Genomic DNA, 17735 nt, shown 5'->3' with positions numbered 1-17735 from the left:
GGAGACTCTGTCCATAGGACAACAATCAGTCGTATATTGCACAAATCTGGCCTTTATGGAAGTGGCAAGAAGAAAGCCATTTCTTAAAGATATCCATAAAAAGTGTCGTTTAAAGTTTGCCACAAGCCACCTGGGAGACACACCAAACATGTGGAAGAAGGTGCTCTGGTCAGATGAAACCAAAATTGAACTTTTTGGCAACAATGCAAAACGTTATGTTTGGCGTAAAAGCAACACAGCTCATCACAATGAACACACCATCCCCACTGTCAAACATGGTGGTGGCAGCATCATGGTTTGGGCCTGCTTTTCTTCAGCAGGGACAGGGAAGATGGTTAAAATTGATGGGAAGATGGATGGAGCCAAATACAGGACCATTCTGGAAGAAACCCTGTTGGAGTCTGCAAAAGACCTGAGACTGGGATGGAGATTTGTCTTCCAACAAGACAATGATCCAAAACATAAAGCAAAATCTACAATGGAATGGTTCAAAAATAAATATATCCAGGTGTTAGAATGGCCAAGTCAAAGTCCAGACCTGAATCCAATCGAGAATCTGTGGAAAGAACTGAAAACTGCTGTTCACAAATGCTCTCCATCCAACCTCACTGAGCTCAAGCTGTTTTGCAAGGAGGAATGAGAAAAAAGTCTCTCGATGTGCAAAACTGATAGAGACATACCCCAAGCGACTTACAGCTGTAATCGCAGCAAAAGGTGGCGCTACAAAGTATTAACTTAAGGGGGCTGAATAATTTTGCACGCCCAATATTTCAGTTTTTGATATGTTAAAAAAGTTTGAAATATCCAATAAATGTCGTTCCACTTCATGATTGTGTCCCACTTGTTGTTGATTCTTCACAAAAAAATACAGTTTTATATCTTTATGTTTGAAGCCTGAAATGTGGCAAAAGGTCGCAAAGTTCAAGGGGTGCGAATACTTTCGCAAGGCACTATATGTTAAATAGACAATGAACAAAAGTTGAATGCGATCAGAAATTAACAGTAAATATTACACTCACAAAGGTTTCAAAAGAATAGAGATCTCAAAAATCATATTATGCCTACGTACAGTGTTATAACGATGTGCCAATAGTTAAAGTACAAAAGGGAAAATAAATGAACAAACACCATTGTGAATACAACCCATATTTATGTTTTTCACTGGTCACCCTTTTCTTGTGGCAACAGGTCACAAATATTGCTGCTGTGACGGCACACTGTCGTATTTCACCCAATAGATGTGTGAGTTTATCAGAATTGGATTTCTTTTCAAATTCTTTGTGGATCTGTGTAATCTGAGAGAAAAGTGTGTCTCACACATTTGGCAGGAGGTTAGGAAATGCAGCTCAGTTTCCACCACATTTTGGGGCAGTCTGCACATAGCCCGTATTCTCTTGAGAGCCAGCTCTTCCTATGGGAGTTCCTGTCTCAATAGCAAGGGTGTGTTCACTGAGTCTATACATAGTCAAAATAGCATTCCAGTTTGCTTTGTTTGTTTTTTGTTAATTCTTTCAAATGTATCAAGTAATTATGTTTTTGTTTTCTTGTGATTTGGTAGGGTCTAATTGTGTTGCTGTTGATGTCCTGGGGCTCTGTTGGTCTGTTTATGTTTGTGAAGGAGCCCCAGGACCAGCTTGCTTAGGGAACTCTTCTCTATGTTAATCCTTTTGTAGGTGATGTCTTTGTTATGGAAGGTTTGGGAATCGCTTCCTTTTAGAAGGTTGCAGAAGTCTCTTTTCTGGATTTTGATAATTAGCTAGTTTTGGCCTAATTCTGCTGTGCAAGCGTTATTTTATGTTTTACATTGTACACAGATTATAATTGTATAGAATTCTGCATGCAGAGTCTTAATTTGGTGTTTGGGGACAGAAGCACTAGATCATCAGCAAACAGTAGACATTTGACTTCAGATTCTAGTAGGGTGAGGCGGGGTGCTCCAGTCTGTTCTAGTGCCCTTGCCAATTCGTTGATATATATATATATATATATATATATATATATGTGGACATCTATAAGTACCTAGGTGTCTGGCTAGACTGTAAACTCTCCTTCCAGACACATATCAAACATCTCCAATCTAAAATCAAATCTAGAGTTGGCTTTCTATTCCGCAACAAAGCCTCCTTCACTCACGCCGCCAAACTTACCCTAGTAAAACTGACTATCCCACCGATCCTCGACTTCGGCGATGTCATCTAGAAAATAGCTTCCAATACTCTACTCAGCAAACTGGATGCAGTTTATCACAGTGCCATCCGTTTTGTTACTAAAGCACCTTATACCACCCACCACTGCGACCTGTATGCTCTAGTCGGCTGGCCCTCGCTACATATTCGTTGCCAGACCCACTGGCTCCAGGTCATCTACAAGTCCATGCTAGGTAAAGCTCCAACGTATCTCAGTTCACTGGTCACGATGGCAACACCCACCCGTAGCACACGCTCCAGCAGGTGTATCTCACTGATCATCCCTAAAGCCAACACCTCATTTGGCCGCCTTTCATTCCAGTTCTCTGCTGCCTGTGACTGGAACGAATTGCAAAAATCGCTAAAGTTGGAGACTTTTATCTCCCTCACCAACTTTAAACATCTGCTATCTGAGCAGCTAACCGATCCCTGCAGCTGTACATGTTCTATCGGTAAATAGCCAACCCAATTTTACCTACCTCATCCCCATACTGTTTATATTTATTTACTTTTCTGCTCTTTTGCACACCAATATCTCTACCTGTACATGACCATCTGATCATTTATCACTCCAGTGTTAATCTGCAAAATTGTAATTATTCGCCTACCTCCTCATGCCTTTTGCACACAATGTATATACCTCTTACATCTATGGGGGCGCTATTTCATTATTGGATAAAAAAAAACGTTTTAAGAGCAATATTTTGTCACAAAAAGATGCTCGACTATGCATATAATTGACAGCTTTGGAAAGAAAACACTCTGACGTTTCCAAAACTGCAAAGATATTGTTTGTGAGTGCCCCAGAACTGATGCTACAGGCGAAACCAAGATGAAACTTCAAACAGGAAATTAGCAGGATTTTTGAGGCTCTGTTTTTCATTGTCTCCTTACAGCCATTGTGAATGCGCAAGGAATGAGCTGCCCGATCTATCGTTTCCCCAAGGTGTCTGCAGCATTGTGACGTATTTGTAGGCATATCATTGGAAGATTGACCATAAGAGACTACATTTGCCAGGTGTCCGCCCGGTGTCCTCCGTCGAAATTGGTGCGTCATCTTCAGCTGCATGTCTTTTTCCAAGGGATTCAGAGGAGAAAGTAGACATCCACAAACGATATATCAATGAAGAGATATGTGAAAAACACCTTGAGGATTGATTCTAAACAGCGTTTGCCGTGTTTCAGTCGATATTATGGAGTTAATTTGGAAAACAGTTCGCCATTTTGATGACTGAATTTTCGGGTTTTTTTGGTACCCAAACGTGATGTACAAAAATGGAGCGATTTCTCCTACACAAAGAATCTTTCAGGAAAAACTGAACATTTGCTATGTAACTGAGAGTCTCCTCATTGAAAACATCCGAAGTTCTTCAAAGGTAAATGATTTTATTTGAATCCTTTTCTGGTTTTTGTGCAAATGCTGCCCGCTAAATGCTACGCTAAATGCTACGCTAGCTATCAATACTCTTACACAAATGCTTGTTTTGCTATGGTTCAAAAGCATATTTTGAAAATCTGAGATGACAGTGTTGTTAAGAAAAGGCTAAGCTTGAGAGCTAGCACATTCATTTCATTTCATTTGCGATTTTCATAAATCGTTAATGTTGCGTTATGGTAATAAGCCTGAGGCTGTATTCACGATCCCGGATCCGGGATGGGTAAGTTCAAGAAGATATAGACTCTCTTTTTTTCTACTGTGTTATTGACTTGTTAATTGTTTACTTCATGTGTAACTTTGTGTTGTCTGTTCACACTGCTATGCTTTATCTTGGCCAGGTCGCAGTTGCAAATGAGAACTTGTTTTCAACTAGCCTACCTGGTTAAATAAAGGTGAAATAAAAAAATAAAAAAAATGAATGTGTGTGTGTGTGTGTGTGTGTTGAAGACGGAGGGGCTGAAGTTGCATCCCTGTCTCACCTCACGGCCCTTTGGAAAGAAATTGTAAGGGAGTGCGTAACAGGTGGCAGGGAAGTCAGGCGCAGGAGAGCAAAACTCGGTAATCAATGGAGCAGTTTAATAATAAAACCACCGGAAACCAGAACAACAAAAAAATGGGTACAAAACCCTTCACGCACCAGAGAAAATGTGCACATGCACTTACAATAAACAATTCCGCACAAAGACATTGGGGAAATAGAGGGTTAAATACACAACATGTAATGAGGGAAATGAGACCAGGTGTGTGGGAAGACAAGACAAAACAAAAGGAAAATGTAAAGTGGATCGATGATGGCTGGAAGACATGCGACGCCAACCGCCGAGCGACGCCCGAACAAGGAGAGGAACCGACTTCGGCAGAAGTCGTGATAGAAATGTGTGTTTTTTTGGACATTTGTTGTTTGTGTACACAGATTTTATGTTTTCCCCCCAACACTGTTATTATTATATATCAGATTTTTTGTAACTGTATAGCAGATCTTCATGCCAAATTGAGTCAAACAATTTTTGGACTTTGTCTTTGTTTTGTTTTGTTTGTTTGTCAATCAGGGTGCGCAGGGTGAATACATGGTCTGTCGTACGGTCATTTAGTAAAAAGCCCATTCGACATTTGCTCAGTACATTGTTTACACTGAGGAAATGTACGAGTCTGCTGTTAATGACAATGCATAGGATTTTCCCAAGGTTGCTGTTGACGCATTTCCCATGGTAGTTATTGGGGTTGAATTTGTCTCCACTTTTGTGGATTGAGGCGATCAGTCCTTGGTTCCAAATATATTGTGGAAAATGCCAGAGGTGAGGATGATGTTAACAAGTTGAAGTATTTGAATTTGTGGTCTGTATATTTTATCACTTAATTTAGGATAACATCAACACCTCAGGCCTTTTTGGATTGGAGGATTTGTATTTTGTCCTATAGATAATGTAATTGGAGAATCCAGTGGCTTCTAGTAGTCTTTAATAGCTGATTCAAATATTTTTAATTGATGTTTGTTCTTTGTTATGGCATCAAAAAGATTGGATAAGTGGTTTATCCATACATCTCCGTTTGCATAGATAACTATTTGTGATGTTGTTTGTTTAGTGTGTTCCAATTTTAACAGAAGTGGTTAGATTCTATTGATTCTTCAATTACATTGAGCTGAATTCTGATGTGCTGTTCCTTCTTTTTACATAGTGTATTTCTGCATTGTTTTGGTGATTCACCATAGTGAAAGTGTAGGCTCTGGTTTTCTGGATCTCTATGTTTTTGGTTGGACAGGTTTCCCAATTTCTTTCTTAGGTTTTTGCCTCAAACCATTTGTCATTGTTGTTAATTGTCTGCTTGAAATGTTTAGATTTGATAGGGAAACTGAAAGGTCAAATATACTATTTAGGCGTTTGTCGTGTCTTTGGCTATGCCGGATTAAGTGATAATTTCTCCGTAATTAATATTACTTGATTGAGCTAATCATGTAAATGTAATTAACTAGAGAGTCGGGGCAACACAAAATAATATTTATAGAGCTGTTATCTTCCGAATAAACTCTTAAAGACCGAGTAATATTTTACATCAATAGCAGTCAAAATTAATCGTCCTCTTAATTCAGTCTCATCTGAATGTTGAAAATGTTTGGTTATCTGCACGAACTCTGCCTAACAAGTTGAATCAGCAATGCAAAATTGGGTTTAATTATTTATTTACTAAATACCTAACTAATCACACACAATTACACATACACATAATTAAATCATAACTTGATTACAAATTACGTCATAAAGGAAAACGTTCCTAGCGGGCGGAACAGATAGGACAGCTTGTTACACAAAAAAAGGGCTGGGTTTGAGTGAAAGAGCGGGAAGACTGAAGAACAAAGAGTGAAGCTGTGCTATCGTAAATATAGTATCTTATGCATTCTAAATTACCGCACATTTGGAAAAGGTAAATGCAATAAATATTTACTCTGAGCTGCGCTTCGGTAGGTTCAAATCAAATCAAATTTCAAATCAAATTTTATTTGTCACATACACATGGTTAGCAGATGTTAATGCGAGTGTAGCGAAATGCTTGTGCTTCTAGTTCCGACAATGCAGTAATAACCAACAAGTAATCTAACTAACAATTCCTAAACTACTGTCTTATACACAGTGTAAGGGGATAAAGAATATATACATAAGGATATATGAATGAGTGATGGTACAGAGCAGCATAGGCAAGATACAGTAGATGGTATCGAGTACAGTATATACATATGAGATGAGTATGTAAACAAAGTGGCATAGTTAAAGTGGCTAGTGATACATGTATTACATAAGGATGCAGTCGATGATATAGAGTACAGTATATACGTATGCATATGAGGTGAATAATGTAGGGTAAGTAACATTATATAAGGTAGCATTGTTTAAAGTGGCATCAAGTCCCATCAATTCCCATTATTAAAGTGGCTGGAGTTGAGTCAGTGTGTTGGCAGCAGCCACTCAATGTTAGTGGTGGCTGTTTAACAGGTTGGTGGTAGATGGAAGGCCGTGTTGCCCAACCGAGTCCTTTGAAGAATGTCTCTCAATTGATACGTTGTAGTAACGTTGTTGTGTGATAGACGGGATACTCTGTCTGTTCCTTCCTAACCCTCGTTTGCAGCGGCTGTTGCTAACTCAACGGCTAGGAGGTATCACTTCTGTAGTGAATAAGAGTACAAAGTTCATACCATTCGCAACCAAAGCTCATGCTGATGTTGGCTTCGTTCTGTAGTTATTATCTGAACCATTCTGACATCGGACCGTTGTCCCCACATCCTCGGAACAGGAGGTTATATTGTCGTCAAGGCTTTATATAGGAAGGGAGAGGAGGGCGTGTCTGAAAGGTTTTATAGCCCATGTCCCTTCACAGGGGCGGGCCACTGATAGAGCAGAGCCCTACCTTATGAAAACCCAAATCACACATTTTAGAAGCTAAAATCACATTTCATCCCATCACGAATAATTTCCTATTCAAACATTTAAATTGAACAACAATTCCATGTGAATCCGATAACTCTGATGTGTAGACTTTCCACTGTAGAGTTTATGTCATCTTATCATTGATGAGAATATCTCAGATGACAACCGAACCTGACATCATATTCATTAACCTGTTGATGCTCTGGGGGCGCAATTTCATTTTTGGATGAAAAACGTTCCCGTTTTAAACAAGATATTTTGTCACAAAAAGATGCTCGACTATGCATATAATTGATAGCTTTCGAAAGAAAACACTCTGACGTGTCCAGAACTACCAAGATATTTTCTGTGCATGCCCTAGAACGTGAGCTTCAGGCAAAACCAAGATGAGACGGCATCCAGGAAATGAGCAGGATTTTTGAGGCTCTGTTTTCCATTGTCTCCTTATATGGCTGTGAATGCGAGAGAGGAATGAGCCTGCCCTTTCTGTCGTTTACCCAAGGTGTCTGCAGCATTGTGACGTATTTGTAGGCAGATCATTGGAAGATTGACCATAAGAGACCACATTTACCAGGTGTCCGCCCGGTGTCCTGCGCCGAAATTGGTGCGCAAAAGACAGCTGCCAGTATTTTTCCATGGGATACAGAGAGGAAAGCAAGCTTCCATGAACTGCATATCAATGAAGAGATATGTGAAAAAACACCTTGAGGATTGATTCCAAACAACGTTTGCCATGTTTCGGTCGATATTATGTAGTTAATCCGGAAAAAGTTCTACGTTGTAGGTGACTGAATTTTCGGTTCGTTTCGGTAGCCAGACGCAATGTAGAAAACGGAACGATTTCTCCTACACACAGACGCTTTCAGGAAAAACTGCGCATTTGGTATGTAACTGAGAGTCTCCTCATTGAAAACATCAGAAGCTCTTCAAAGGTAAATGATTTTATTTATTTGGTTATCTGGTTTTTGTGAAAATGTTGCGTGCTAAATGCTACTCAAAATGCTATGCTAGCTTTGCATACTCTTACACAAATTAGTCAATTTCTATGGTTCAAAAGCATATTTTGAAAATCTGAGATGACAGTGTTGTTAAGAAAAGGTTAAGCTTGAGAGCAGACGCATTATTTTCATTTTATTTGCGTTTTTCAGAAATCGTTAACGTTGCGTTATGCTAATGAGCCTGAGGCTTCAGTCACGATCCCGGATCCAGAATGGGGAGTTCCAAGAGGGTATTAAGTACCACCGCATATGTTCCATTTGTCAGATTACCAGAATATAGTTAATTTCCCCCCACCTTCTGATGTTCCCAGAATCTCTATGTTAACCAAGGGTTTTGCAAATGCAACATCAGTAGGGTAGAGAGAGGAAAAAGGGGGGAAGAGGTATTTATGACTGTCATTAACCTACCCCCAGCCCAACGTCATGACACTTTCTACTGCCAGCTATCTTCACTATCTCTTACAGTTGAATGCATTCAGTTGTAAAACTGGCTAAGTATCGCCCTTTATCTCTTCCTCTCATCTCTATCTTTCTATCCTCGCTGCAACTCTTTTGTGACTGTGTTGGATTGAGAGTGCTTGAAATATAAGTGGGTGGATCTCAGTGGCCTGTGTTTCCTAATAATGGGGAGTCAACAAAGAATTGTACTGTACAATATTTTTCACAGCAAACGTTTTGGACTGTGAGGAGAGCTAATGGCATTGGATGCAAACAACTCTGATGGAAAGAGAAGCTCTTGCCAAGGTTTGGATGAGACACTCTGGAGTCTGTTAAGTGCTTCTGGGTGACCTTCAAAGACAGAAAGTATCTGCTGTTTCAGCAAAAGCTTCCAAACCAGAAACTAAAGCTGTTATTTCACTAAAAAGGAGGAGAACGTGAAATCAAACTTGTTCAGGTACAGTGCATGCTCAGGTGAAGCAAGTTTTGTGACGCTGTAACTCAGAACATTGGATTGATTAACAAAGTATTGGATTGATTTAAGGCGAGTGAAGAAACATTAGATGTTCTCCACCAGCAGCAAGGCAGATGCCTCCTACAGCCTACTGGTATGTCTCTGTCCTGACTATCAACTGTGGATCCTGATGAGTCATCTTCATGTCACTTCATGTTGTGCCAGGAAAGCAATAAGGCAGCTTTCACAACATTAGACCTCCTAGCCAGGAGCAATCAGGCTTGGTGGTGTGTATATGTGTGTCTGTGTGTGCATCATTAGAAACAAAGCATCCATCCAAGTGGTGAGTCAGTCACATATAAGCTGCCATTTCCCTCAGCAAACCCTTTCTAGTCTGTCATCTCAGCCAGAACTCCCTTTTCTATGCGGACACAGAGCGCCGCGCGAGAGAGGAATCACCTATAGTTACTGTATGATGTACTTTACTAGGTTTTAATAGGCATGGTTGTGTATGAGTGCACCCCCAGGTGACAGAAAACAACAGGTCGCGATGTCACTTCCTAATCTGCAGCTCCATATAATAAACTAATGTCATCACCATGGTTTCCCCTGACACGTGTCCGACCGGCATTTTATTGTGCACGCTGTCACATCAGCATTAATGTCATGGACGGGTGGCATTGATTTCATTACTGAGACACCCTTAAAAGGGCAATTTATTTTCCCTGCGTATTGTCTCTGAGGCTGGTAGATTTCCTGAAGCACGTACCTTATTAATGATGTCAGTCTGTCAAGGGGAGCGTAAGGGGAAGTAATTCCCCAGGCTGGATGGGAAGGCTGACGGGGAAGCTGACGGGGAAGCTGTGGCAGGGCCAACGGGAACATATGGAGGATAGGATCTGGCTAACTAGTATCCCTGGGAAATGGCCTCCTGTCTGTGTCTTCTCTGACCCCATTCCTCTTCAGAAATGGAAATGCTGTGGCATGATAGCGGAGAAAAGCAGAAAACATTTGATCTATTTTAATGGGAATGGGTGAGGAAATACATGAATACTGCTGAATGAACTTATGTGTATATATGTATACACAGTAGAGATATGACATGTTTTGTATAGAAATGTGTCATATAATTGCTGCCTATATTATGTGATATAAATGCTCACTCCACTAGTAAAGATGTTCTACCTCCTGCTCTGTTTGTTGACATCTGACCTCAGAGCTGAATAGACATAGAGGGGATCGAGCCCAGTCTGCCCGGTAACATGACTGCGGGCCATATCCAATGAAATCAATTAGAATACACCACGTGCTTGCTGTGATACAATGTGCAACTGGATTCTTTTAAACAGTGAAATAAACTGTGCCAACATGTTTGCAGTGGAGCATTATTATTTGCAGGTGATTTAACTCTAAAATCCCCTTGTGGATTAGATTGAACGGAACCCTCGTCTCGAGATCAGCACACAGTCTTCTCTATACCGTCAATCCCTACTTCACAGACACAAATGCTGTTCAAACATCAGTTCTATTGCCGCTAACGACGCTTTTAAACATCTCCGGAGCAACTCACAAGCGCTGCCATAGACTTACTGTTATTAAAAGACGGGAGACGTCAACAGAAATGGCATCACGATCCAGTGGGAGGCTGGGAGCTCGTTCCTGAGGAGAGGAGTGGTTCGAGATTTACAGAATGGAGTGTTCAGCTACATGGTGTTTACTGCTGTACTGCTGTTGACAAAGCTTGAAGTGTGAGGGACCAAATCCCACATTCAGTCAATCGAAGAACCCAGACCACAGGTTAACTCTGTTTAGGGACCTGTGACCTCCACACACCGCACAAGCTGTTCCTCTCATGGGCATGCCCTTCAAATACATTGTGTCTTTGTGTGTGTGTGTCCTAGATTTGTCTCGGGCGTGTTTCTCTGATTGTGGCAGGTGTTTTGGGAGCATTGTCTGTTGTGTCCATGTGTTGTTGTTTCCTTGTTGTCACTCTTCCCCAGGTCCCGCTGGGAAGCTGTAGATTAAATACCACAGGAAACACATTTGATTTGCAAATAGTTCTTGGAAAACAGCACACAGGTGTGTTTGTTCCAGACAGTAATGATTTGTAAGGAAACGAGGCGTGCTTCGTCTACTAGTTTCTACATTTGACCAACAAAAAAAAACACTTCAGGAAACACAAGATCATATGCCTCGAGGATATGCCACTAACAACGTTTGGCATGATAACATTGCATTTTGTCTAACACAGTAGTTGTGTAACCTACAGTTCTATTGAAGGGTGGAGCCTTAAGCTGCTACACACACCAAGAGTTTGACAATTAAAATTCACTGGAGTGTTTAGTCTGCTGTAACTTTCCAGTCGATGCCTGTTTTGCACATTCCAGTCAAGGTCGTCAGTGTTTGCGCTGTAAGTTCAGAGGTTTGTTTGCCATCCAGTCAACAGACACAGACATCCTCGCTACCATCGATAATGTTCCACTGGTGTCCAGGGGTTCAATGACACCTAACACTCACTGGGTGGATAATTTTTCAGACTGGTACTATGTCTGTGTGTGTGTGTGTGTGTGTGTGTGTGTGTGTGTGTGTGTGTGTGTGTGTGTGTGTGTGTGTGTGTGTGTTGTGCGTGTGTGCTTGCGTGTGTGTGTATGGGCATGTGTGTGTGTGCCGATTGAGCTATGACCTGTACCTCAATCTCCACCCCCTTCTGGGAAAGTACAGGTGCTTCCTCTGATAATACACTCACCTCCCCCTCCTCTCTCTCCCTTCCTCCCTCCCTCTCTTTCCCTAACCAGGAAGTGAGAGCCGTACAGTCCAGCACATCTAGAAGAGCCCCAGCCAGTAGCTACCAGCTGGACCAGAAGAGTGACCCATCACCTGGTGAGAACATGGCCTCAACTCAAGAACCCAGCCTCTGTAAGTAGTCCATGACTGTAGTATTACGCACTGCCTTACCGCCTCCTCCAAGACTTTTATTCCATCAGAAATCAGGTTTCACAACTTTCAAAGAATTTCTTCAAATCCACGTAGTAGCTACAGAATGTGATATTGATTGTTACCAGTGTTTGAGAGAGAAATCTAAAGATGAGCTTGTGTGTTGAGAATGTACTGTATTGTCCTGTGTGGGATCAAATCAACTCTGGGAATTGAGTACAATCCTAGGTAGAAAATGAACAACCCTAGATACACAAACAGTGTTTCGATTACTGTGATAGGAGAAGTTGCTGAGTGGCTGCATTGTGGGGTTTCCCTTTTCCACTGAAACTGATAACACTGTCTGTACAGAGTAGTCGTGGGGAATGTGCAGTATTCTCCATCCAAAAAGGTGCCGTATTTAAAAAGGTTCTCAGATGTATGTTTCTGTAATGGTAAATCATCCACAAATGCACATTTCCCTGTTTCGCTCCATTTAAATTATTTACACGTGTGAAGGCAGAGGACATGACCTGAGTGAGATAATGCTTGAGTGTGTGACATTGGGGTCATGTTGAGGTTCTTCTGTGTGTGTGTGTGTGTGCATGTGAATGAGGGAGGGAGGGAGGGAGGGAGGGAGGGAGGGAGGGAGGGAGGGAGGGAGGGAGGGAGGGAGGGACAGAAAGTGAGAGAGAGACAGTGGGTGGGGAAAGGCTCAGTGGAATGATGATGTTGAAAGCTCACTGTGTGTCTCACTCACTCACTCACTCACCCACTCACTCACACACACACTCCCCCACACACACACGTCATTACTCCAAGTTGTTGTTGTGGTTTAAGTAACAACCTATATACAGCAGTTGAATTTCCAGATTATTTTATTTATTCTCAAATGTCACGTCGGTCATGTGAAATGGTTAACCTCTCTGGTACCAGTGGGACGCTAGCATCCCACCTCGACAACAGTCAGTGAAATTGCAGGGTGCCAAATTCAAAACAACAGAAATCCCATAAAATTCCTCAAACATAAAAGTATTATAAACCATTTCAAAGATAAACTTCTTGTAAATCCAACCACAGTGTCCAATATCAAAAAGGCTTTACTGCGAAAGCACACCATGCGATTATGTTAGGTCAGCACCTAGTCACAGAAAACCATACAGCCATTTTCCAGCCAAGGAGAGGGCTTGCAAGAGTCAGAAATAGCAATTAAATGAATCACTAACCGTTGATGATCTTCATCAGATGGCACTCATAGGACTTCACATGTATGTTTTGTTCGATAAAGTTCATATTTATATCCAAAAATCGCTGTTTACATTGGCGCGTTATGTTCAGAAATGCATTGTCTCAAACAAACATCTGGTGAAGTGTAGAGAGCCACATCAAATTACAGAAATACTCATCATAAACATTGATAAACGACACAAGTGTTAAACATACAAATAAAGATAAACTTCTCCTTAACATCTTGATGCTATGGGGGCGCTATTTCATTTTTGGATGAAAAACGTTCCCGTTTTAAACAAGATATTTTGTCACAAAAAGATGCTCGACTATGCATATAATTGACAGCTTTCGAAAGAAAACACTCTGACGTGTCCAGAACTACAAAGATATTTTCTGTGCGTGCCCTAGAACGTGAGCTTCAGGCAAAACCAAGATGAGACGGCATCCAGGAAATGAGCAGGAATTTTGAGGCTCTGTTTTCCATTGTCTCCTTATATGGCTGTGAATGCGAGAGGAGTAAGTCTGCCCTTTCTGTCGTTTCCCCAAGGTGTCTGCAGCATTGTGACGTATTTGTAGGCATATCATTGGAAGATTGACCATAAGAGACCACATTTACCAGGTGTCCGCCCGGTGTCCTGCACCGAAATTGGTGCGCAAAAGTCAGCTGCAAGTATTTTTCCATGGAATTTAGAGAAGAATGCAAGCTTCCACGAACGATATATCAATGAAGAGATATGTGAAAAAACACCTTGAGGATTGATTCCAAACAACGTTTGCCATGTTTCGGTCGATATTATGGAGTTAATTCGGAAAAGGTTTGACGTTGTAGGTGACTGAATTTTCGGTTCGTTTCGGTAGCCAAATGCGATGTACAAAACGGAACGATTTCTCCTACACACAGACGCTTTCAGGAAAAACTGCGCATTTGGATTTGTAACTGAGAGTCTCCTCATTGAAAACATCCGAAGCTCTTCAAAGGTAAATGATTTTATTTATTTGGTTATCTGGTTTTTGTGAAAATGTTGCGTGCTAAATGCTACTCAAAATGCTAAGCTAGCTTAGCATACTCTTACACAAATTAGTCAATGTCTATGGTTCAAAAGCATATTTTGAAAATCTGAGATGACAGTGTTGTTAAGAAAAGGCTAAGCTTGAGAGCAGGCGCATTATTTTCATTTTATTTGCGATTTTCAGAAATCGTTAACGTTGCGTTATGCTAATGAGCCTGAGGCTTTAGTCAAGATCCCGGATCCGGGATGGGGAGTTTCAACAGGTTAATGCAACCGCTGTGTCAGATTTCAAAGATGCTTTACAACGAAAGCACACTTTGCGATTATGTTAGGTCTGCACAGAAAAACATACAGCTATTTTCCTACCAAGGAGAGGTGTCACAAAAGTCAGAAATAGCATTCAAATTAATCACTTACCTTTGATGATCTTCATCTGGTGGCACTCCCAGGTCTCCATGTTAGACAATAAATGTTTGTTTTGTTTGATAATGTCCCTCTTTATGACCAAAAACCTCCTTTTTGTTCGAGTGTTTTGTCCAGTAATCCGAATGCTCAAGGTGCGTGCACTAAGTCCAGGCGAAATGTTTAAAAAAGTACAATAAAAGTTAGTAGAAACATGCCAAACGATGTTTAAAATCAATCCTCCGACATCCCGAGTGGAGCAGTGGTTTAGGGCACTGCATTGCAACGCTAGCTGTGCCACCAGAGACTCTGGGTTCGCAACCAGGCTCTGTCGCAGCCGGCCGCAACCAGGAGGTCCGTGGGGCGATGCACAATTGGCCTAGCGTCGTCCGGGTTAGGGAGGGTTTGGCCAGTAGGGATATCCTTGTCTCATTGTGCACCAGCGACTCCTGTGGTGGAACGGGCGCAGTGCATGCTAACCAAGGCAGCCAGGTGCACGGCGTTTCCTCAGACACATTGGTGTGGCTGGATGCGCACTTTCGGAGGACGCATGGTTTTTGACCTTCGTCTCTCCCGAGCCCATACGGGAGTTGTAGCGATGAGACAAATAGTAATTACTAACAATTGGATACCACGAAAATTGGGGAGAAAAGGGGGTCAAATTTAATTTTAAAAAATCAATAATATTTCAACCGGACAAAATCTTCGTCAATAGAAATGGGGAAACAAGAAACACGCATTACCGATCAGGCGCAGGACTCATGGCTGGAAATTTCCACTGGCCCCTGATTGAAAGTGCTGTATCTCCCTCATTTTCAGAGTAAAAGCCTGAAACAATGCCTAAAGACTGGCCACATGTAGAAGAAGCCATAGAGCTGGGTCCTAAGTCTTTGTATGTTGGATAGGCTTTCAATGGAAAAACAGCCTTTCAAAATAATAGTACTTCCTGGTTGGATTTTCACCGGCCATAACAGTTCTGTTATACTCACAATCATTATTTTAACAGTTTTGGAAACTTTGGAGTGTTTTCTAACCAAATGTACTAATTATATGCATATCCTATCTTCTGGGCCTGAGTAGCAGGCAGTTTAATTTGGGCACGCTTTTCATCCAAAATTCTGAATGCTGCCACCTACCCTAGTGAAGTTAACCAGCCCTAAATCACTGTGGTAGCTAAAGTTGGAAGACACTGTGGCCTTTGCGGACCGGTGTCGGTGTGAGTGATGGGGGTTTGTGAGAGCTGACCGATTGACAGTGTCATGTCTGTGACATCATCATGTGATTTCCAGCTCACAGTGAGTGACAGAGGAGGTAAAGGAGCTGTTTGTCTAAAGCCACCGTGTTAAATAAAGACCTGTGAACGACACACTGCACTTTGTGCTTTAAACAAGCACTCACCTCACCACCGAACCAGCATGCCTTTGTCTTTTAAATAGACAACCTTGGTTACAGTATCTCCCTTTTGTTATATCCCACTGGATTCTGGGTCTGGTTTATATAGTCCACACCTGTGGGTCCAAACAACACAATATTTTTTAAATGGGATGTCATTTTCACAGTTGTAGTGATATTATTTTATAATATCAGGGGATACGCTTCGTTGAGAGAAGCACCACTTAATTTTTGTTAAACGAGGCAATTTATTCGGGGGATTTTACCCATGAAGGTTATTGGAGGAGATTTTAGCCTCAGGAAAATCGAAGCTGCAGTCACTCAGATAGACACGTAACGATCCACAGTGTTTCTCTTAGGGCTTCTCTAAATGGCAAAAGTTAACTTCCTCCCATTAACTTCCATTAAGCACAATACTCAAACAGAACCAGAGGGCTAGGGTGCTTTGAGGGACAACAGTCTCTACCTAGACAGGCAGCACACACAATAAACTGTGATTATCTATTGTCTAAACAGTGACCTGAAAATAAGCCTTGCCAGAGAATTTGCATACACATCTACTATGATTTATCAAAAAAAGTTTCCAGAATTTATGAAATGCGTTCATTATTAACCCTTTGAAAGCCTGCAGGCCTTCGCTCGCTGATAAAGCGCCAGGGGATGTTGTCTATGACATCAGATATTCTGGGAGAATTTGTTTACACTCCAGGAACAGGAAATCCATGTGCAATTTCAGAGGGATTATCAGCACGGAACAGGTTCCTACAGCAGAGATAAGCAGGCTTTTCTTTAGTTGATGCACTGCTATGTCTGACTCTGGGGGTACATGTTGCACCAGAGGAGGCTGGTGGGAGGAGCTATAGGAGGAAGGGATCATTGTAATGACTGGAATGGAATTTATGGAATGGAGTCAAGCATGTGTTTTCCATGTGTTTGATACTGTTCCATTAATTCCATTCCAGCCATTACAATGAGCCCGCCCTCCTATAGCTCCTCCCAATAGCCCCCTATGGTACACACTGCAGGGCAGAAAACAACAATGACTGCTATCTATTTGAATTTAGTGAGCTATACAATACCTGGAGGTTTCCTGAACAGAACCAGGAGTACCCTGGGTAGAATGTCAAGATACGTCAGGGTCTGCACAGTGGTGCCTTGAGCGAGCTAATGCTAATCAGTCTTTGATAAATGGCCCGAATGAGAGAAGTTAGCGTGGTGAAGCTACTCTCACAAGGTCAATGGCTTAACCGGGGGGGCTAGCTCTTGTTGGGCAAAGTTTACTCTCCTCTTTCATGCCGTCTCCATTTCTCTTTCTGCAGGTTAGTGAGAACGTTACAGAGGGTTAAAGACCATATCCCCAAGACATGCTAACCTCTTCGCCATTACCAATAACAGCGAAGGTTAGCATGTCTTGGAGGTATGACCTTTGACACTCTGTAACTGTCTCACTCATCATTATTAATCATTCGTTCAGGATTATCTGAGATCATTGCAGCATCCACATTAATGCAGTCGTGTTTAGAAACATACTATATTCGTATTTACAATAAAAGGGACTTCAAAATGAAACAATACATTATTGACCATGCATTTCTATTAGACACAAAATAATCTGAAACGCAAACCAAAATGAAATGCAAATGCGTCCAACGGGCGTGTAGTCATTGCCTGCTAGGAACACGGGACCAAATACAACACCTTTGAATTTATCGATAAGAACCTTCAATGGTGTCAATCATTTTGACCTCAACCTCCATTTTTTTAGAGCACACCATATAGCTCAGTGTTTGAATGGTTTATTTTATACAGTCATTTTTGCTCATCTTTATCAAGGGTGTCAATCATTTTGGACCCC

The 17735-nt window shown here is 41.5% G+C and overlaps 1 protein-coding gene across 1 annotated transcript in view; it reads left to right on the top strand.

The window, feature by feature from the left end:
* The window catches only part of LOC135543467 (xin actin-binding repeat-containing protein 2-like), a 62633-nt gene that overhangs the window by 20163 nt on the left and 24735 nt on the right, over positions 1-17735 (top strand). Inside the window, 1 exon segment of the mRNA XM_064970751.1 lies at positions 11729-11849. Within this exon segment, the coding sequence (XP_064826823.1) occupies positions 11729-11849 (121 nt within the window).

Source organism: Oncorhynchus masou, chromosome 7 (genome assembly GCF_036934945.1).
Source record: "Oncorhynchus masou masou isolate Uvic2021 chromosome 7, UVic_Omas_1.1, whole genome shotgun sequence".
In the NCBI taxonomy this organism is placed as follows: domain Eukaryota; kingdom Metazoa; phylum Chordata; class Actinopteri; order Salmoniformes; family Salmonidae; genus Oncorhynchus; species Oncorhynchus masou.
This window is presented reverse-complemented; position numbering and strand designations above follow the sequence as displayed.